Source organism: Sciurus carolinensis, chromosome 5 (assembly GCF_902686445.1).
Source record: "Sciurus carolinensis chromosome 5, mSciCar1.2, whole genome shotgun sequence".
In the NCBI taxonomy this organism is placed as follows: domain Eukaryota; kingdom Metazoa; phylum Chordata; class Mammalia; order Rodentia; family Sciuridae; genus Sciurus; species Sciurus carolinensis.
Genome location: NC_062217.1, coordinates 31,394,452 through 31,408,803, shown reverse-complemented (window position 1 = coordinate 31,408,803; position 14,352 = coordinate 31,394,452). Strand labels below are relative to the sequence as shown.

Here is a 14,352-nt window from a genome sequence, read left to right as displayed (position 1 = left end):
GAAAAAGGGTTTGGCTTTTTGCTTTGTTAGCAAAAGAGAAGCACAAGGGACTCCAGTCCTAGAGGCTGTGATTCTGCCCATCAGAAAGAACAGAGGGTTTTTAAAGAAGAGATTCAGTCCAGGTGTTCCCTGTGGGTGGTGGTGATTCACTTGTTAATTTGGCCATTTCTTAGATCTCTGGTGCCATCCCTCTAAGTCTGAATTTCTTGGTTCCCATGGTGGATGTGGCTTGTGATAGGAAATAGGTAATCCAGTTCTCCAACCCCACGTTAGAGAGTGGGAGAGGGAGAAGAGGAAAGGAAAACATGTCCATTTTAAAATAAGCCTCAGTGGCAGAGCAGCAAGGGCTATATTCAAATCATGAGGTGTTAAATAACCACAAATTCAAATAACAGAGCACTTTCATTTACCTAAAAATTCTGCCATCCCTCTTTTCTGTTAATTCCCTCAGTTGCCACTGTCATTCTGATTTTTGTCCCTCTTACTTTAGTTTCTCATATTCTGGAGTCTCATATAAATTGATAACAGCATTTACTTATTTGCATTTGGTTCAGGTTTCTGACTTTGATCCGGTTACTATATGTTCTATTATTCCATTATTATTGCTTGCTGAATTCCATCATGTATTCTGTAAAAATGCCTTTTAAATGTCATATATTATTATGATTCTTTTTATAGTAAACATCCATAGAAGCAAATACATGGTAATGGAGATATTTATGTTTGCCAAGAGCTGGGCATGATGGTGGCTGAAAGGAATGGACAGCTATTGCTAAGGATGTGTTCAATCCCCAGGACAGAGAGAAAGGGGTGGGGGTAGGGGGTTCAATAAGTAATATAATTAATGAACCCTGAAATTCTTTTAAAAACTTAATGTGTTAACTAAGGTGATAGGAAACCTTCTAATTCAATTTTTTTAAAGATTAAAATTTACTTCAGCTTGTCTCACTTTAAATACATAAAAGAGACCTAGTATTATCTGGGCTCTGGAGATGAAAGGGAGAAGCCTAATAAATTTACTTTCAAATTCAGCTTTTGGGGAACACTAAAAATAAATTTTTTTAAAGGCCATAGTTTTTTCTACCATAATTTAGCCATAGTTTTTCATAGCAAATTTTGTCACACAATTATTTTACCTGGATCTAAATAGTTCCTGTAAGTTTAAATCAGCAGTATCTTCATCACAGAAAATACATAAGAGCAGGCCATGAGGGGTGGTGCATCCCTCATTCCCAGCAGTTCAGGAGACTAAGTCAGGATTGCCAAGTTCAAAGATTGTCTCAACAACTTAGCAAAGCCCTAAGCAACCTAGCAAGACCCTGTCTCAAAATAAAAAGCAAAAGGGTCAGGGATGCTACTGAAAGGTTGAGTATGCCTGGTTTCAACCCCCATACCAAAACAAACAAACAAACAAACAAAAAGCAAGAAGAAGTAGTTTAGATATAAGGCTTTACTCCAAAAGCTCCTGTATGAGACAACATTAGAACATTCAGAGGTGAAATGACTAAGTTATGAGAGCCTTAACTTAATCAGTGTACTAATCTATTGATGGGGATTAACAGAGGTAACTGTTATATTCTGAGCTGTTTTCCTGGACCATACTCTTCTGCCATTGATGTTCTGCCTTATCTGGGCCCAGAGCAATGGAGTCAGACATCTGTGGACTAAGACCTCTGAAACCATGAACCCCAAATAAACTTCCCTAAAACTCTTCTTGTCAGGTCTTTTGGTCACAGTGGCAAAAAAGTTGACTACAACACTGACATTTTCTCAAGTTTTTCTTCTGTCATACTTTCAGCACCAGCAAGACTCAGAAGTCCTTAAAAATCATGGTGATCCTTTATTTCTAAATTTAAATGTTTGTACGTGCATATGTGTAACCTTAGAAAAACTATATACTTGAAAATTAAACAGCTGAGAAAAACTCAAGGGAAAAAACACTAAAGTTCTCCAAACTAGAGTATACCACACTTAGTTACTAGATCTATGAAGGTATGCACATATAATTCCTAAAAACCTAATAATTTTGGATCTCCTCTGTTTTAGAAATTAAGGCAATTAAAAATACTGTGGGTTTATAAAAATTTCAAAAACAAAAAAAATAGAATTATTAGAATAATATTTATAATGATCTTAAATACTATCCATTATAAAACATTCCCAAACATCATGAATTATTTAAATGTAAAAAAAGATATCTTGGAATCTAAGAAATATGATATAAATTTATGAAAAATAATGCTTTGGAACAATCTGGGTGGATTCTAATTCTCCATAATACCAGTTGTATTGTCTTAATATTGCTGAATTTTAACTTTTTCTTAGTTCTCAACTGGAAGCTTAGGATGATATAAATTCAGTGCCTGATACATAGTGTATACTCCAGGAACATTAGTCTTATCTTGACGATGTTTGGGAGGTACACCCTGGTAACACATAATGCAATTCCTTTTCTTCAGGTAAGAAGCTAAATACCATTGCTGAGGTATCCAATCTATTTACAAAACATCAATGAATCTGAGAGAAATGATCATAATCTCTTATAATAACCTGATACAAATTTATGAACAATTTAAACACAATCACACCCTCAACAATCTTTCTGTATTCTATGTTAGCTCTGACAATGCCTTTTGGAGATGAAGATCTGCTCCCTGTTAGTGGTTTGTGATAAACATATTAATGATTTTTATTAATATTGAGTGTGCTAAAAAACACTATATAAGTTTCTATATAATTTATGAAAAGGTCAATCTTTTTATTTTGAGTGCACTGTAGTTATACATAATAGGAGGGTTCATATTGACATATTCATAAATGCATATAACATAGTTTTCTCTAGTATAATCCCTTTGCTTTTCTTCCCCCGCTACCCACTAATCTTTTTATTACCTTGAGTAGGTGAAAATGAACCTTCTCCCTAATTATGTTTTCCTTTAAACTTTATTAAACTATATTTCTAATTCAAATTCCCATATATATATTTTTTAAATGCATATTCTTCTTAAGAAAATAACCCACTTGAAAAAGTCATGGCCACTAATACCTAATAAGTTAATCCTTCTCATCCATAACATCAGGAACACTGACAATAACAAGATATTCAGTACCTGCAGATGGAGCAAGGAATACTAAAAGAAAGTGATGCAAGATAAAGTGAATTATAGTTGTTCAGGCTATCCCTATCCTTAAAATACAAAGAAAAATTATATAAAAAATGTGCTTTCTCTCTCTTTCCCTCACCCCATGCCCCCCACTCTTTTGGTGCTAGGGATGAAGCTTTCAGACAAAGCTAAGGTTCAAACATTCTACAAGCAGAAATATGAGATAAACCCAAGCATTAGGGCATTTAGTTTTAATATACAGATTCCTTATAAAGTTTATGCTATTTTACACAAATGATACTGAAAAGTTTTTACAGGAAAATTAGGTAGACACAACTTACCACATCCCGAAAGACAACGGCACGCAGGCGATTAATATCAACATCCTGAAGAAGTCTATCAGGATCCTTTATAGGAGAAAGGTTACCTGGAACATTTTCTAAGGGAGTCTTAAAAACAAAAAAGAATTGTAAAGAAGTAACATATTCAAAAAAAATACACAGAAGTATCACTTCTACTATCTTTAACTTAGGCTGAACTGTCTACATTTTTCACTTCCTCCTCGCAGAGCTAATGTCTATTAACAACACCCTATTGCAAGGCACATTTTCTGTTCTCTGCTCATGTCATGGTTTCTCTTTTAAGCATTCTTGCTCTTTATCAGTATTGTTATCATTATGGACCCATAAAGGTAGGTAACACTAGTAGGAAAAGACTGATCTTGAACTTCACAAGTTTCTGCTATGTGACCTTGTGCTTACTGTTAAAATTCCTCACTTTCCCTATCTCTAATTAAAAATTGCCTGAGTCCCTGGGCTCATTGATTCATCATACATTTATAAAAATGTGAAATTACCGTATTATATTACTTTGTGAGATTTTATATATGTAGCCATTTCATGATCTATACAAAAATGAGATAAGGTAAGCTCTAAAAAAAAAGTTTTAGTCATAGCCCATTAAAGCTGAAAGACATTAAAGAGCATTAACACTAAAACAAGTGAGTCAAGTTCCCTGAAACTCAATCTAGTATTTCTACAATGCATTAATAATTATGTGGATTAAATTTGATAATATACATAAAGTGCCAAACATAGTTCCTGGACCTAACAGGTATGAGCTATAGTTGTTGCTCTAATAAAAAAAAAAATACTTAAGCCAACTTTTACTTCACTGTAGGCATTAATGGCCATATTTAACTCCTAAATAAAAATGTTTGATTCCTTTGAAGCACAGGATAGTAAAAACAGTACATTATGTGTAGGTTCATATTATTTATTTTCTGTTATGATTTCAAAACTTACCAGTTCTAGGACTGTAGGTGAGATCTTAACCTCTAAAAAACTCAGGTCATTGTAAATAACAAGCTAATAATATTTATCACAATATTAAAGAAACTAACACATAATTTCTGCCACAGACAAATTCACAGCATAAATGGGAAAATAACTAGAAATATATTAATTTATATACCATTCTACATTTTTAAAATATGACCCTAATATAACTTGATCCTTATAAAGGCTAAATGGTAGGAAAAGCTTGGATTATGGTTCCTTTTTAAAACGAAAGTTTGTGATTCATCCAAGTCCACACATATTAGAAGCAGGGAACTTTTCAATCATACTAAAAAAATCAACTATGGTTTACTTACAAAAGTGACACATTAAAAAACAAAAACAAAAACAAAAAAAACCCACATAAGCACAGGGAGGGAAAACAAAAACCAAACACAAAACCCCACCACTAACCTAAAAGGTTAGTCCCTATCCTGAAATGTGTTAACAAGTCCAATTTTCCTCGTATTCCTACCTTCATCACTTATTCATTTTCACCACCAAATGAAAGTAAATCACTACAAATTTCCTTTTCATCAGGCTTTTCTGTCCATATTCTACAAGGAGGGCAATACTTGCCCTGAAAATCCCTATTACCTACTAAACAAAGTATCCAGTTATATTCTTTGGGATCTAAGTTTTCCAAAATTTCCATAAAATTTTTTATTAATTTCCTAAGTATATATTGACTTTAACTTTTAGAGAGAGAAATCAGTATTAACAAAATGTTCACTACTTGCCAGTTCTTTAATACATTACTGCTTTACACTTAATTGATATAAATACCCTATAAATTGATTTGTATTTACAGATTTAAGGAATTTGTCTCAGGTCAGGAAACCAATAAGTGGTAGAGTCAGAATACTAACTCAGGACTGTATCTTTTTACAAAGTATGCACCCGTGCCCTTAAATGCTTCAGAATTACAAAGTTGTATAAGATATGGACACTACCCTCTAATAACTAACAGTCTACTATGTCACCCAAGAAATATGACACAGATTATTGACACATTAATATTTAATTTCTCAAGCAATGGAGAGCCCGATGGAGTCTTGTGATAATTTGTGGTCAAATTATCTATCCTGTGAATATTTCCCTGATGATAGTGAAAAAGAAAAGAGGTTGCAATACTGCAAATAACTAACAGACATGATTAATATGTGGTTGGTCTGTTTGAAAATTACAGAAATTTGAAGCTATCATCTATAAAATTATTTCAGTTCCTATTTCCTATTTTCATTTATTGAGCAAAAACTTACTATGCCAATATTAAACACCTAATTACAAGTATAGTGAGTGATGAAGTGACATATGAGTTTTAAGGAAACATCAGAGAAATCTGTTTTAGACTGGGATGGTGGTCAAGGTGTCAGAAAACATTTCCCTGTAGCTTTTTCTTTTCTTCTCATTGAGTCAGGATCTTGCTATGGTATTGAGGTTGTGGTCTCAAGTGATACTCCCCTCCTTAGCCCTCAAAGCAGATGGGACTAAAGGTATGCACCACCATACACGGCTTGAGAGAATAATATTTAAGCTAAACCTAAGAGCGGAACAGATTTTAGCTGGCTGAAAAATAAGGAGGAAGATCTCAAATAAAGGTAACTATGTAAAAGTCTAAGAAGCTAAAAAAAATTCTTTTGATGAACTAAATGAAGTCTATTGTGTGACTTGTAAAAAACAAGCTGGAGCTGGGGACATAAGTGAAGACCAGTCATGCAGATCTTTGAAAATCATGCTAATAAAACTGGATGTAATACCAGTGACAGCAAAATATTTGATAGAGATAATTCAGAATGTGAATTACTAATACATTCCCAAAATATTCTATACTGTTCATGTATTTGGTGGCCATTAAATGTATATTTGTTGACTATCAAGTCTATCACCAATAAAAGCACATCCATTTAAAAAGTGCATTTCTCATACACTGAACTCTGAAAATACATGTAATGCTTACAAATAGAAAACTAAAAATTTTTAGTGCCATGTGCTAATATGATTCTCATAAGAACCCTATGAAGTAGAAATTATGAGCAGATTCTTCAATAACCCACAAAATGCAAATTTCAGACAGGTTAATTAATCTTGCTAATATAGTTATGAAGCAGAGAAGCCAGTACCAGAGCCTAAAGCTATCTGATTACAAATGTCACTTTGTTCTCATAAACTATAACAAATTTTTTCCCAGTAAATTATATTTAACATAGAAAATGACTGATTACCTTTGATGCTGTTGTGGCAGTCACACTTTGGGGAACTTCCTGAGGTTTACTGGTTCCAAGGGAAGATTTGTTTCCCCTGTCTCTTTGTCTTTGTCGACATTCTAAACAGTTTCTCACAGCTACACAACAAACTATTTAAAGAGTCAAAAGCATATTATTATTGTAAATTGTTGACTTTGATATATTGAATAAAATTTGCTGGTTTATTTTTCCCCTTCCCCTATTCACTCTTAAAATCAATTGTATCACTGTATTTTTAAATTATGAAATACAATAATGATAGCACAATATGTATAATATATACGTATATTATATTATACACTTAAAAATAAAAACACAATACCCTATACTACCAGACAGCTGAAGAAACAGAGACTATTACCAGGATCTCTGAAGTTCCCAATGTCATACCCTTCCTCATTCTATTACCTTCAGTTCTTCACAATTCTGAACTTTGGTAATAAGGTTTTTAACAAAATTCATGTGATTTTAAAATTTAAACAGTAAAGTATCTGCCCTTAATTTGACTATCTTGGTGACTATACTGATCATAACTTCCCACTTCAGGAATAATCAAGTTCTACAAATCCCAATATTTACATTTCTTCGTGGTAGGTGAATCTGTGGGCTTTGACAACAGGCATTCAAAACATTTATTTAATGAAAGCAATAAAATATTATAATCAGTTGTACAGATTTTGAACTCAGACCACCTTAACTTGAATCCTGGCTCTATAATTTATTAGGTTTGTGATTTTGGGTCAGTGGTTTAAATTCTGTGCCTCAATTTCCTCATATGTAAAATGAGAATAAATACAGTAACTTCTTTAGAGGGCTGTTGTGAAGATTGATTAACATATGTAAAGTGCTTAGAAAAGTAAATAGTACCTTTAAGAGGTGATAAATAAGTGCTTCCTTACTCACTTAAAAAGATTTCCTGTAGTTGATAAAACTCATTGTTAGAGTAAAAATAAAATCAGTCTTATATTTAGAAATAAAAGTTCAGAATAACCAAATTAATATTGATTTCAAGATATTGAGGCATTTAAAAGCATATCTTTCTCACAAAGTTCAATCTGTTACAAATCAATGGAAATATTCATAATGACACACAGTAAATTAAGCTATACTTGCCACAGAATCCTGCACAGTTAATTCCTCCCTTATAATGACTACGAAATGATTCCTCTAATCTTGCCTTTTTTATTTCCTAATAAAAATCTGGTATTCAGTTTAATTAAACCAAACTTTAAGCCAATTGCCAATATTTTTGCAATTCTTCAAAATTATTTTGTATTCATCAATAAACATGGGCAGAGAACTCTATCATATTCATTAACTCTTTTTTATTAGAGCTTTAGTTATACACAGTAGTTAGATTTACCCCAACAAACTTATACACACATGGAAATCAATTTCAGCTCATGATTCCTTCTTTTCCCTCCCATTCTCCCTTCCTTCTCCCATTCTCCTTCCTCTACTCTACTCTACTTTCTTTTGCTCATCTATTAATTTGTGTGTGATTGGTTCTTTCTTATCCTATCCTTTCCTCTCCCTTTATTTTACCCTAGCTTCTGCATATGAGAGAAAACATTTGAGCTTTGAGTTTCTGAGTCTGGCTAATTCCACTTAACACAATATTTTCTATTTCCATCCACTTATTGAGCTTGCCTGTCTTTTTTCTTTTCTTCTTTTAAAGATCAGTTTTAGATGGACATAAACAATCATAAACATCTTTCCTATAACTACACATGGGTGGTTTTTACATATCCTTTCAAAATTATGGATAGAAAGGGCAAAATCAGAAACTTCCTATCTCCTGCCCTGTGTCTTTCTGTTCTGTTCATGTTTTAAAGCTCGTATAAAAACAGTAGCTTTCTGGTTTCTTTGAAGGTCTTAACAGTATAAATTTTTCCTCTAAGAAAGATTAAAAGAGGAAGAATGGTTACTCTCTAAAGATCATATCCAGGATTTACTGAAAGTTTTCAGGGCTTAATTTTCTTTGTAACACAATAAAAAAGTGACTAACATAGATATAATAAAGTTTATTAAGAATATTTGTTCACTTTGTGAAACAATGAGATTTAACACTGTCAATATTATCATTCTAATGTTGTGTGAATGATGTCATTTGTTTGCTCACATGTTTGGGGGCCAAGGTCATTAACCTCAGTACCAGTTTATCAAAACAGAATTCATAAATGGATTTGTATTAAAATCACTTCATTGAAATGCTATCATCTCAAGGAGTTTAAAAGAATTCCAAATATATTTAACTACATTTTAAATGATAAGTAATTAAAAAGATTTGCAATTCCATAAAAACTCCAATGTGAAGAGATAAGATTTTAAAATTTGATAATTCTAAAAAATTACAGGACAATTACTACATTACATAATCATCAACTTATATCAATACTGTGTGTACCATAGTGCTGCAGAAAAATAATCTGTAAGTAATTATGTAATGTGCTCTTGTCTTCTTAACAGACTTACCTAGTCTCAGGCACTGTCGCATTAAACCTCCAGAAGACATGTTCTTTTCAGCTTCAATCTCACTGAAATTCAGAGAGCTGGCAAACACAAGGACATCAACCATAGCCATCAGTCGACTTAGGAAAGTAACTGCGGTCTCAGCTGACATGCCTTGTGTCACTTCAATATTTTCCAATTCCGTCTTTAAAAAAGTAGAAAAGTTAAGCCTTGTTTAAAATGGGAAATACAATACAACACATACTACAGGTGAACATAAGTTTAGTATACATAGTAAACAAAAGTGACAATGAATACCAGATATCATTATGTCAAATGTAGTTTACTTATCAGTTATCTTTGATAAAGGAAAAGAACATTTTAAAAATCAATGCTGACTTTAAATGTCATTAGTTATTTAAAAAACTTTATATTTAAGATCATCTCACAAATATATTTGGAGATAACCATACATATATACTTATATTAATTTGGTTTTATTTTGTTGATTTACAAGGATATAAAATTGATATTTCTTCCTAAAATCCTTATTCTCATTAATAAAAAGATGTATTTTATCTTGCTTGTATGTGTAATGAATAATGTAAAATATATACTGTGATTTCATTAGGCATCAAAAATGAGATGGTTGTCAAGTTAGAATATATAATAATTTCTTATAGAATAAAGTAAAACCATTAGGTACTTCATATGTACAATAAAACTCTAGGGTAAAAGTAATCAAGAGGATCATTAATTCCCCTAGACATTTGTGACGTATAAAATACTAGCAATAAGAAAAATCAGTAGCTCTAGATTGGAAGTTATACTCTCATGAAAATATTGCCAGTTATAAAATCTAATTTCCTCTTTCAGAAGGAATATTACAAAGTATTCTTTTTCTTAAGATGCATAACTATAGTTTTGTAAGCAATGGCAACATTTTTTATTTATTTACCATTGTATACTATATAACATTTTAATGATTTTGGTTCTTTATGATTAGGCTTCATTTTCTCAGTGCCTAAAGGAATGAAGAACAGTAACGAACACTTTATTAAAAAAATTCTACTGTTAAAGTTTTCTGAAAATGTCCACACTAAACATACTGATTAACCTATATCTTAACCAAATTATACCAATATGAGGCAAGCATATGTGATAGATTTCAGCTTATAATTAATGTTCCATTTTGACATTGTTTATATCCATAATTATACCTCAACTTCTTCATGCTTGGAAGAAGCAGGGACATTAATATGGAAATGTCAAGGAAAAACACTGATGGGGGGAATTAAACTAAGAAATTCTTAAACACTTCTAAACAAGATAGGCAATCAAGCTAATAAGTGACTATGGCACACACTAAAGAACTTACAAACTTTAGTGCTAAATGGACTAACCTCGGTTCTAAATGTAGCACAAAATGTTACAACCTTTCTTCCTTCCATTTAACATCAAAATAGGGTTAAAACCATTCTGGATAAAATGAGCTTGTAAATACAAATCTATTTGTAATTACTGATTTACAGTAGTATGCCAATTCAGTATCCACGCCTAAAAAGGAAATTAACTCATAACTCACACTTTAAAATGCAGATTCCTTATTTATTTGTACTTCCTGAATATACAGCATCATTTCATATACAGCATGGATATATGGCATCATGAATTTAAAATCTATGACCACGACAGAACAGAGATTTTAAAATCTCTTTTCTGAAAATTCAGTATTCCATAATGAAATGGAACATGTGGCCATTGCTTAGGTCTAACAAATATTCTGAATAACTCTAAAACACTAGGATTTAGTATATCTAGAGATATGTTCTCCAAAAAAAAAATCAACATTACTTCAAGATACTGAAATTTATGAGATCTACCTCATTTTTAATTGTTTGATTTTCCAGTTATTTGGAATTTACAGGTCTAACCTTCAAAATGTGCTTTCATTTGAAATGAGTAAATTATAAACAAAATTATTAAATTGCCCACATAATTTAACAAAGTTTATTTTTGACTAAAACAATAAAATGTTTCTTAACAGAAACAGTAAGCTAAAAAATAATTCTTATGTTCTATATAAAAGTAATTTTATTAACAGGATGAAATGTTACATGAGCATCTTATGATAGGGCTTAAAAGTAGGGTTTAAGAATAAAGATTACTTATACACAGTTTTTATAAATCTCAAAATATCTCTTATCCTATTTCCTTTCATCAGAACCAGTTAAAATCTGTTCATATATATGACTAACAATATTGCTTTCGATTATATAATAACTTATTATAATTAATCATAAAATAGTAATTAATCAATAAATTGGGAAAATTATCCTTTCAATAAATCTTTACACAAAAGATATGCCCAATGTTAACGATGGTATGGAAACTCAAAATATAACCAAGTCAAAAATTTCATAAATAAGTAAAAATAAAATTTTAAACGGAAAAACCTAAAAATTACTGCAGAAATAATACTAACCTTAGAACCCTGGACATGCATTAGACAAAACAGACAAGAGACCAAAAAAAGTACAAGAAAAGGAAATTATTAAAATTAAATGAAAATATAATGTAAAATTGAAACACAAAATAATATATTTTAAAATCATATTTATTTTATCAAAAGCAAAATTCTCAGAAGATACTCATTTTATAAATTACATAAGATTTAAAGTTAAATATTTAGACTAAAATTTATTTTTTATTTGAGTTACTCTGCCCAAATATATACATACATATGTACAGCTCATGTAGTAGAAATTATGCATACTCTAGTTTAGAAAACAAATATCTTTTCCTACTAGATGATTAATGAAACATTTTAACAAATGAAGTAAATAATGCCTCTGGGAAATAAACTATTTATACTAACCTTCTAAAATTTTATATAAGGAAATAGTATTATAATTTGTTTCCTCAAACATTCAGAACCCTTTCTATAAATCAAAACTGAAATATGTAAGTGATTAAAACTTAAAAGCCACTTTTGCATGCCAGAAAATAACTCACTGATACACTAAATAAGACCTGTGTAAGCAAGATAATAATATATAAGATATATACCAAGTTTCCGAGTTTTATAAGAATAATATTTATATAATAAAAACTTTACAGAGGGGGCTGGGGTTTTAACTCAGTGGTAGAACACTTGCCTAGCATGTGTGAGGTGGGTTCAACCCTCAGCACCACATAAAAACAAATAAATAAAATAAAGGTATTGTGTCCATCTACAATTAAAGATATTTCTTAAAGAAACTCTACAGAGGATTAAATTTAATAGGTAATAGTCTCTATTCCTATTCTCTGATTTTTGACAACAATTGTATATAGTAGACATTTGAAAACATGCTATTTTTAGGGCACATTGACTTGAAAATGAAAGCATTCTGAGAAAATTACAGTAAGATCATTAATATGAGATAAACAGAAGTAAAACCAAAAGTATTATTGGTAATTTTTCAAAATCTATCAACTAGATATCCTTATAATTAAAAAATTAAGCTAACTAAAATTAGGACTTTGTCATCAGTTTTGGCTAGAAAAAAAGAAAAAAATTATTGATCTAACTTATGATGATGAGATTATAGGAAAACCAGAAATGTCATTCTCTATTATTTTTCTGGGGCAGACAAAATTAAACCAAATATGACACCAGATTAAATTCTAAACAGTCAGTGTTCTGGATGGTTGACCAAAATGGTCTTCTTAAAATCACAAAAGTGATTATGCGATTTGTGGATGATCCATGTTCTTTGCTTCTCTTCATTTTTTCCCCCTCTGATTCTCTGCTTTCATTCATGAATAACTTGAACAATATGATAGAGAGAAAAAAATGAGACAATTCAATTGACTAGCCCCCAAAATAATGCAAAAAAAGACATAAAATTTCTTCCTCAAACCAAAGTTTGATCAAATTGCATACAAACGATCTATTTTTCCAAGTATGAAAATTAAGACTTTGTTTCCTTTAGAAATTATAAACTATTTTTTATTTATTTTCTGTGCCATGCATGATTTTAAATCATCTAGTCAACCTGAAATTCCAAAAAATGATGCTTACTCAAGAATATTAAGTTCACTATCAATATAAATAATGTGTAATTATATTCTTTTATACTTAGAAAGTTTCTATGAAAATATCTCTCTAAAAGATAGATTAACCTAAACAGTTCAAAATTTTCTTTCAGGATGATGATACAGTAACAGTAAACACACAAATGGTATTGCTAGTATACACTGCTGTATTCATCTAAGGCTCCAAGACAGAAAGCACACCGCTTCCAGGCCAACACCATGAAATAACAAGCAAAAAGATTATAGTATTTTAGTCTTTTGTTATCAAAGCACATTACCCATAAAAACTTGGTTTATCTCAAATATTTTGAACTTCGGAGTTTTGAATATGACAGGCTTATTTTACAAATGAAAAGATGATTCTATTATTATAAGAATACATCCAAAAGAAACTAAACAGCTTCAGCCTGGCACAATGGCACACACCTGTAATCCAGTGGCTCAGGAGGCTGAGGCAGGAGGATTGAGAGTTCAAAGCCAGCCTCAGCAAAAGTGAGGCTTAAGCAACTCAGTGAGACCCTGTCTCCAAATAAAATAAAATACAATACAGGGCTGGGGATGTGGTCGAGTGCCCCTGAGTTAAATCCCTGGTACCCCCGCAAAAAAAAGAGACCAAACAGTTCCAAAAAGAACTCAAGAAAGAAAACTATCTCATTAAGAGCATTCCCCATCAAACACACTTTCATATGTATCACTGAATTTAATTTTCAAAAACCTCTGTGTGGGACAAGTATAATTAATACCATTTAAAAAATAAAAACACCAAAGTCGAGATCAAATCTAGTAAATGGTTGAGGCCAGTGAAAACACAGGCCTGTCGTATGCTAAAACCCACATACCTTCCATTAAATCATGATTCCTAAAAATGTCACATCTGAGACTTATTGAGAAACAAGTTTGTTTTTTAAAAAGCAGTCAATTATCTGACATGCACACTTTTTCTGAGAAATTAGAAAGACATTCTTGGGTTGGGCTTTGGGTTGTTACTTTTTTAAAAAGTAACTATAGAGAATACTTAGCATTCTACTCTTCTTCTCAAAAGTTTAATATAATTCAATATTTGAAATATCAAATGACAAAAAATAATTAGTATGGTTGAATATAAAAGGTTACATATCTTCTAAGAGAATATAA

The 14,352-nt window shown here is 31.2% G+C and overlaps 1 protein-coding gene across 7 annotated transcripts in view; it reads right to left on the bottom strand.

Annotated features, from left to right (window-relative positions):
- Nbea (neurobeachin) overlaps positions 1-14,352 on the bottom strand; it is a 628,163-nt gene that overhangs the window by 416,676 nt on the left and 197,135 nt on the right. For 4 of the 7 annotated variants that reach the window (XM_047553976.1, XM_047553977.1, XM_047553980.1 and 1 more), the window contains exons 25-28: positions 11,624-11,632; positions 9,163-9,343; positions 6,667-6,797; positions 3,446-3,553 (exon numbers count right to left, since the gene is read on the bottom strand). In XM_047553976.1, the coding sequence (XP_047409932.1) occupies positions 3,446-3,553; positions 6,667-6,797; positions 9,163-9,343; positions 11,624-11,632 (429 nt within the window). The remainder of the gene's footprint in view (positions 1-3,445; positions 3,554-6,666; positions 6,798-9,162; positions 9,344-11,623; positions 11,633-14,352) is intronic. The other 3 variants (XM_047553978.1, XM_047553983.1, XM_047553982.1) reach the window with 1 other exon arrangement.